The 9210-nt window shown below is 35.4% G+C and overlaps 1 protein-coding gene and 1 long non-coding RNA gene across 2 annotated transcripts; both read right to left on the bottom strand.

Annotated features, from left to right (window-relative positions):
- Positions 1–784: 784 nt before the first annotated feature.
- On the bottom strand, positions 785–1743 carry LOC113468599. The gene is made up of 2 exons (XR_003392290.1): positions 1543–1743; positions 785–873 (listed from the first exon to the last, which is right to left on the bottom strand). It is a non-coding gene; the product is annotated as an uncharacterized LOC113468599 (long non-coding RNA).
- A 5018-nt stretch (positions 1744–6761) lies between these two features.
- On the bottom strand, positions 6762–7757 carry LOC103512055 (suppressor of Mek1-like). The gene has a single exon (XM_008476809.1). It carries the CDS (start codon positions 7755–7757, stop codon positions 6762–6764), a length of 996 nt encoding a protein of 331 aa, XP_008475031.1.
- Positions 7758–9210: the final 1453 nt, after the last annotated feature.

Below are 9210 nucleotides of genomic sequence, written 5' to 3' on the forward strand. Positions count from 1 at the left end.
AATTTTTTCCCCCCCCCCTTTAAAAAAATTTTTTAAAAAAAATTTATAAAAAAAAAAAAAAAAAAAAGAATGGTGGGCTATATTTTTAGTGGCCAAACTTATATGACTTGGTGGGGCAGAGTGGTACCACACCATAGGTATAAATTAATAAGTATTACCATAGGTATTAATTTTACCTGGTTATGAAGAATTTGTTAGTTTTAACTTACACTTGTGTTGGGCTGAATGACATCTGTTCTCATACATGGATTTTCCTTGTGTTCCAGAAATTCTTCGACAAAATGGCACACAAAATAGCATGTACCACATACCAGTATGTCCATCTTATTCATTTCCTCGGCACTATCTGTAATGAGAGTCATGAAATATTTCAAATATGGTGCAATAGACAAACCTGAGTGGACATCACATGAGCCATTTATATCAGACATCCTTTCTTGTGGAGCCTTACTTTTTCCCCAAAGTACCTATCTGCTTATTAAGCTTATTTAACTATGTATTTTCAGTGGATGGTATGTCAGTAACAAACAGTGGCAGCATTAAAAGTTAATGCCCTTAGCACTCAATCTTGGCTTTTTCTTTAGCAAAAGAAATTTCAGCCTGGTGTTCTCCCTGTTTATAGTTCCCCAGTCAGACTAAGTAGATACGAGAAAGTAATTATCATATGACAGACTTAATACTGTGACCCCACCAACAAAATTATGGAAAGTCACTGATTTCACTTTTCAATTCACAGCTCACCTACTTGTGGATAACTGTGGTCCTCAGCCCAAGTTTCAGAACTTACCGTTGTAATTGTTTTGGGTTATCAATGGTTGAGAAGTTTTCCTTCTGTCTTCATATGAATCAACCATGGTTTCTGTAAATTATTTTCTGAAAATTAAACAGATAGTTGAATACAATAAGGAGAATGAAAGTAACATGGTAACTTTGGTGTATGTGAAACTTTCATCTTGGTGCAACTTTCTCACTTTGACATTACAAGATCTGAGTAAGTAAATGCAAGGGTAGTTTTACATTGACCTACCCTAAATTACTAAACTTATTAGGACTTAATGCCACCTAGTTAGGGTGATTCGAATTTGGCTTGGTATGTGAAACTTTCATCTTGGTGCAACTTTCTCACTTTGACTTTACAAGATCATAGTAAGTAAACGCAAGGGTAGTTTTACATTGACCTACCCTAAATTACTAAACTTATTAGGACTTAATGCCACCTAGTTAGGGTGATTCGAATTTGGCTGAATCCACTTTTTTTCAATCAGTTTTCAGCCTAGTGACTCATTATGAAATACAAACTTGGGTGACTGCTTTCTACTAGTTTTTTTCATGCATTTACCTCATTTAAGGCTCTTTGTAGGGCTTAATTCTGCCTAAAAATTAGAGTTAGAAGATGGGTAAAGTAAAGTAACCGAATTTAAAGTTCAAATGGATAGGTAATAATGGTAATATCAGAATTTTGAATTTGGGTACGCAAATCCGGCAACTCATATTTTTTCTAGCACAGAAGAATCCAATCAAAATGGCTTCCTTCAAACTTACTCGGGCTATGGGTTTGTTCCAAATACAACGTCCAACGGGAAAAATCAATTAGCAGATCTTGGGAAAATCCATTTTCTCTCCAAAAGTGTCAATGGGGAAAGGAAAACTTTCTCAACAAAATTGAAAAATTATCACTGCTTAACAGAAAAACCGAAAAACAAAAACTTTCAAAAATTTGAGGCCACAGGAGAGCTCAGCCGATTTTTTTTCAGCAGCAGATCTTGGGAAAATCCATTTTCTCTCCAAAAGTGTCAATGGGGAAAGGAAAACTTTCTCAACAAAATTGGAAAATTATCACTGCTTAACAGAAAAACCGAAAAACAAAAACTTTCAAAAATTTGAGGCCACAGGAGAGCTCAGCCGATTTTTTTTCAGTTTTGTAAAAAATGGTCTCCTCTAGCGGAGAAATTTGTAACTTCTGAAAATGGTGGGATATTTTCAGGTCAGGTGGGTCAGTTTTGTAAAAAATGGTCTCCTCTAGCGGAGAAATTTGTAACTTCTGAAAATGGTGGGATATTTTCAGGTCAGGTGGGATTTTTATCAGAATGCACAGGGAATTATTATTTTTTTAGTCCGGGTCCAAATGATGAATCGATACGTTAACTGTTTTTAGTTTGCCAATTTTTGACAAACCGGGCAAACGGTTCTTTTGAACGGTTTATGACCGGGGGCAAAACCCGAATTTTAAAGCAGTTCAAGTTTAACTCTTGGATTGAGAAATCTGTTGGTAAAAAAAAAAAAAAAATCGATTTTTTACTTTCTATCCTACCATGTGCTTGTATAAGTAGATACCTACCCCAACTAATGTATTAAAAAAATAATAGAAAGTAAAAAAAAAAAAACGAAAGTTCTGATTACCTACAAGAGGAATAATGGAAAGTAAAAAAATGGAAAAATTAGAAAGTTGTGAACAAAATATCTCAAGAACGGTTTGTCGTAGAGAGATGAAATTTGGTATGCTATCGCTACTGTAACAATTTGGTAAAAATCGGACAGTCACTACTCATCCAGATATCAACCAAAGTCAATTTTTGGACATTTTTAAATGATCCCTCATTACATAGGGAGTATTTTAAGATAAGAAATTTTCGACCAAAATTGGTCGCCGTAGGCGACTCAGGCTCGGGACTTCAAAAAGTTTTATTTTTTTTTTTTAATTTCAAATACCTACGTAATGGAAAGTCGTGTGCTGTTCACACTAGATATTTTTTTTTGTATTCTCTACGTACCCAAGTACATACTTTGGGGTAATACGTAATGAATGATTAGGTAACTAAACAAAGGGGCCCCGAACTTGCTCGCCAAGCAGAAGGTCCCGGATTCGAATCCCATATGATAAGGAATAATATCGATTTAACCTAGGACTAAAGTATTAACGGAGCTTGCCAGGTAATAAACGTACAAACAAAGGGGCCCTGTCGGTCCATTAATAGCGAACTTGCTCGCCAAGCAGAAGGCCCCGGATTCGAATCCCATATGATAAGGAATAATATTGATTTAACCTAGGACTAAAGTATTAACGGAGCTTGCCAGGTAATAAAGGTACTTGCACTTACATACTAGTGAGACCTCGGTAATTACAAGTATGCAGGTACCTATACGTTACACAAAACATGGTAGGAAGGTAATTAGGTACTCACCCTAAGTACATTTGAAAGGGTTATTTCTACATTCGAGTGACGTTAATGTCAAAACGTATACATATTATTAATGTATAATATGTACTTCTATGTATATTCTAGGTACATGTTATACATTATATCATAGTTGATATCAAGCATGGCATGATGTGGGTACCTATACTACCTATACACCATATAACATGATGAGGTTAGAGCTTGTTAAAGCTTTCTCCCCGCCCCCCCTGTCTGATTTCTCGTCATGTCTAAATGTTACGTCCGCAACTTCGATGGAAAAAAAAGTAGTGCAACAGTTCCAAGTTTATGATACAAACCCTTGAATATCTTCTAATCGGATTTAGATAGAGGGCTGAAATTTTATTGAACACCTGAAGGACACTTGCTCATCACAGATTGGGATACATAGGATTGATGTCTATGGGAACTCCGTAGCCCGTGATCTAGCTCTTGTGACAGTTAAAAATTCTTTCCTTTCCTTCCTCCTATTTTACAAGGGAATTCAATGTCAACTCAATATCATTATTATTTTTTTTATTTAGTTCAACATAAATAAATTGTCGGAGGCTGTTCATAATCCCCCATACATACCTGACATAGGTAATAATAGGCTTGCCAAATATCCAAAATGTCGATTCGGGACGCGAATCCGCGAACATAATTGCCAAATCCGCGAACATAATCGCAAAAAGTTTATGACTTTCTCTTTGCAAATGAAATACTCAGGCATTACTATTATCGATCCCCCTTGTACCATGCTGTACCTTTCGTTTAGCGTCATCCATGATTGAAATGTTCATCAGGAGACAATATTTAGCTTCGTCTTTCGACATTTAGAAAAACTTGAAATCAAGAGGTCACGATTTGTAATCAAAGTTAACGCATAGAATAAATTCATCCTAAAATATGTGAAAATATAAACATTACAATAATCAGCTTACTGCTTTTGAAAAGTTTATAAACGCAGAGCGGCTCGTGTTTTCATTTTTGTTCGTTCCAAGTCTTCAAACAGTTTAACTCACTAACACCAGCCTCCCCAAGGCACCAAAATTGTTATCCCTCAGACTACTTATTTACTATTTCTCTACTACTAACAATAAATCAAGTTGTAAATTGCGAAAAACGGAGTAACCATGATAGAGAGAGCTGAGAGCTAAGGAAGAGGAGAACGGGCTTTATCATAAAACTCAAAATATTCCAAGCACAAAGCTGTTCAACTTTCAAGATAGCCTATAATGTTGAATTTGGCAGACTGCCAAGAGAGAGAGAAAAAATAATACAAATGATAACTTTAAAGTCAAACACATTGTATGACGTCACAGAATAAGATTTTCAATCGAAAAGTCTTTCTTTTATTGGCCTCTCTCTCCCTTTATATGAGTTCTAATATACATTGGAATATATGTAGATAGAATTTATACTGAGTGGTCTATAATCCAACATGAAAGCTACCTTTATGGTAGCTATATAGAATATACCCTGTTTAGGTTTATATTGCCAGAATGAGACTGAAAAGTCCCATTCTACTCCCGCAGATCAAACATAGGTATGTTTTTTACTATGTATGATAGAGGCAAAAGTTCCGAGACTGATAAAGTTCAACAGACTTAATAATACTCGTAAAGGCTGAACTTTTAAACTATAATTCAAGTTTTTTTTTTCTTCTTCTGTACGTTTATTCTTAATCTTAAATTGCTCTGTGCTTTGAGTTTCCTGGGAGATTGGGACATCAGACTTTTGTTCTCACAGAAAATTCTATTTCTACTCGTAAGTGTAAGACGACGTGTAGACGTCAGTCGATGTTAATCGCCATCAATCGACGGTCCGGTCGTCTGAGATCCTTCACGAATGAAAAGATTGAAACAATTTCAGTCAAATAAAATTTGTGTGTACTATGTATTTCATTTGTATATTATAAGGGTGTTCGTAATTTGCATTCACTTTTATTCTATGAACAAGAACTTTCAGCAGGGAAAACGAAAACACTCTTTTTGAGGGTATAACGATGTACTTCATATTTATATGGATAATACATAAAACATGTATTGTACATTAGTCTAGTTCTACATAATTATAGTTTTGGATCTCTGAAACTTTCTAGCTGGAACTTTACACAGCTAACTTCTCGGTCTACCTACCGTAGATAGCTAGATAGGTATATAGTTTTGGATCTCTGAAACTTTCTAGCTGGAACTTTACACAGCTAACTTCTCGGTCTACCTACCGTAGATAGCTAGATAGGTATACTAGTATACAACTTCAGGCAGATGGGTCAGTAGAGTGTACGTATATTTTTCAAATAAATGAGACAATCAGTATAGACCAAGTACTTACTTAACTGCCTAGTTCATTTATAATTTCGCAAAATAAATGTCCCTTTCCCCTAGAAACAAAAGAAAATCTCTTAACGGGCGGATTTTTCGTTTCTATCTAATTTCCAAATCAGAGTGCCGGAGTTCTTTTGTTTGTCTCTTGGGATTTTAGTTTTCGTCAGTACTCAATTCCTGTTTTATTATTTCTGTGGGATCATCTTCTGATTCATTTTTGGACAGCACGTTTTCATTTTCAGATTCATTATTGGACAGCACGTTTTCATTTTCAGATTCATTTTTGGACAGCACGTTTTTATTTTCAATGTCAATAAAATCAACTTCATTAGTAGTATTCGATGTAGCAGCAGAGGTTGTCTCAAAAGTGTGATCTTTGATATTCACTTCGTCATTTGACATTGCATCATTAACATCATTTACTAAGTTCCCTAGAAACAAAAGAAAAACTCTTAACGGGCGGATTTTTCGTTTCTATCTAATTTCCAAATCAGAGTGCCGGAGTTCTTTTGTTTGTCTCTTGGGATTTTAGTTTTCATAAATTTAATTATGTACATGAAATTGTTCCATTTTGAGTTTTCATTATTTTTTTTTTGTAGAAAACTAAAACTTTATATTTCATCTCATCATGATATTAAATTATGCGAATGTTTAGAGGAATTTCCAAGCAGACAGCCGCCAAAAGAATCATAGCTGGAGAATCCAAGGTACTCATAAGTCTGTTAATAGTCTCTTGTACTATCAGGTGGTAAAGATAGATAGAACTAATTAAGCAGCGCGGCAGAGCTCCGCCCCGCCTAGTCGAGAACGTTTGACAGCGCTACTAGAGATATTATAACCTACAAATCAAGTAGGTAGCCATTTTTAGGTAGTTGTAGAGGAAAAATTTCCAACTTGTTATTTGAACCTACCTTTGAGTAAATAAAATTTAAACTCAACAATCTCTGCTACAAATTCAGATAACAAGCAAGGTTCGAATTTATTCTTTACACATGCGGTAACTATCCTCCGGGCCCTCATACAATGTGACGTATACCTATCTATTTCATTTTGATAAAAAAAAAACTCTGTTTGCTTTTATATCTAACACACTGTACGTTCATAATTTTTTTTATACACGAATAAGTTCAAACGTATGTGGCGGAAAAATAATAATAAAACAAGGCAAAAATACAGCAGGTCATAAGAATACATAATAATTTTATTGTGCTGCAGCAAGTTCTTTAATATTAAACTTTTGATTCGGTCATTATTTTCATTTCGTCCCCCACAAAATTTCATTCAAAAATTCTTTAGTTACAATGTTCGTGGGATCATCAGACTCATTCTTGAATTCAGTGTTTCCAATTTCAATGTCAGTATGTAATTCTTTGTTCATTATTTCTATTGGATCATCTAATTCATTCCTGAATAGAACGTTTTCATTTTCAACATCAGTACTCAATTCCTGTTTTATTATTTCTGTGGGATCATCTTCTGATTCATTTTTGGTCAGCACATTTTCATTTTCAGATTCATTATTGGACAGCACGTTTTCATTTTCAGATTCATTATTGGACAGCACGTTTTCATTTTCAGATTCATTTTTGGACAGCAGGTTTTTATTTTCAATGTTAATAAACAGCACATTTTCATTTTCAGATTCATTATTGGACAGCACGTTTTCATTTTCAGATTCATTTTTGGACAGCAGGTTTTTATTTTCAATGTCAATAAAATCAACTTCATTAGTAGTATTCGATGTAGCAGCAGAGGTTGTCTCAAAAGTGTGATCTTTGATATTCACTTCGTCATTTGACATTGCATCATTAACATCATTTACTAAGTTCGCTTTATCAAAATACATTTCACCCAAACTGATGGTCACATCCAATGCAGTTGATAAGTCAGTCATTACATTTTCCTCAACACTGTTCTCGAAAGAATGTTGCCGTATTAGGTTCCAAGCAACATCATTTACTAAGTTTGCTTTATCAAAATACATTTCACCCAAACTGGTCACATCCAATGCAGTTGATAAGTCAGTTATTACATTTTCCTCAACACTGTTCTCGAAAGAATGTTGCCGTATTAGGTTCCAAGCAACATCATTTACTAAGTTTGCTTTATCAAAATACATTTCACCCAAACTGGTCACTTCCAATGCAGTTGATAAGTCAGTCATTACATTTTCCTCAATACTGTTCTCGAAAGAATGTTGCCGTATTAGGTTCCAAGCAAAGTCTTTCCTTTCATTTGATTCCTTTTTCATGTGAATGGATTGAAATCTACGTAAGAAGTTGTGAACAAAATATCTCAAGAACGATTTGTCGTAGAGAAATGAAATTTGGTATGCTATTCCGGTGTGGTTCAAGGACGCGACTGTAACAATTTGGTAAAAATCGGATAATCACCCATCCAGATATTAACCAAAGTAATTGTTACTTAACCCTCTCTACAGTTGGCGTTGACTTCCAATTGTTCCAAACATTTTTCACCCAAACTGGTCACATCCAATGTAGTTGATAAGTCAGTCATTACATTTTTCTCAACACTGTTCTCGCAAGAATGTTGCCGCATTAGGTTCAATCATCCAGAAGCTCACAGTAAAACTACGCATAGTTATAGAATGTCGCCAAGAGAGTAACAAAAGCAGCCTGCAAACGTCAAATGCCTATGCGAGCTTTTGATAATACGAGCAATGGACTCAATGATACAATTTCCATAGGGAGTTTTCATTAAAATGGCTAAACAGAAGCATCAAATTCACACAAGCATAAATGTCACAATAATACCAATAATGTGCGACATTAAACATACCCTAATAATACCTACATATAACACCACACAAACATAGAATATTTACATATGTGACATCCCTTGAGATCCATGAAATAATTATTTTGTGCCTACCAAATTCATGGATTATTCATTATTTAGTTAGTAGGTAGGTATCCTAAGGAAACGAAATTTAAAGGTAATATCTAGTGATAATTGGGTAAGGAACTTTAGACTGATCCATCCCGCTATGTCAAAATGTGAAACTACCGACAGTCAGATTCATACTCGTATACGCAAAGGTGTGAGTCTAGGAGCATCTGCCTTGAGTGCTAACGCATAATTTTTTGCTACACCAGTATTAGTATAAGTGGAAATCTATCACCAAAGCCCAGTGCTACACATACTAAATCGTGTGTACCGGGACTACCGGGCTAACAGGTGTGATATCACCGTACGATCCACCTACAGAGGAGTACTTACCATCTTTCTTGTAGTACAGAATTTCAAAATGTTTCTCCACACCGGCCGCCAGCGCTTCCTTGACGACTTGCACCGCATGTTGTGACGTCAGAGGCCCGTGCAGGAATTTGCAGATGGCATCCTGTTGCATGACCTCAGCCCGGCTGAAGCCTGTCAGCCGACAGAACCCGTCCGAGCAGTAGATGATGTGACATAGACCCAAGTGGGAGTTGGCGACCAGAAAGCTCCGATCTGAAAGCAGAAGGAGAACAAGAAATGTATGATTTAGGTCGGAATGAGATTTTTTTCAAAAATAGAGGGGAGATTTATTTGACAAATAAAGGGAGTTGACCCAAAGTCACAACTTTAGATCAGAGTTTTTTTTCAGTTAAAAGTTCCAATGTCACAAATTGTGCAAGTATTCTCCTATTTGTTGTGGTTGCTGAAATATTAAAAAAGATCATGAAAATCCTCATTATTGAAAT

The sequence above is a fragment of the Diaphorina citri genome, unplaced genomic scaffold (genome assembly GCF_000475195.1).
Source record: "Diaphorina citri unplaced genomic scaffold, Diaci psyllid genome assembly version 1.1 scaffold785, whole genome shotgun sequence".
Lineage (NCBI taxonomy): Eukaryota > Metazoa > Arthropoda > Insecta > Hemiptera > Psyllidae > Diaphorina > Diaphorina citri.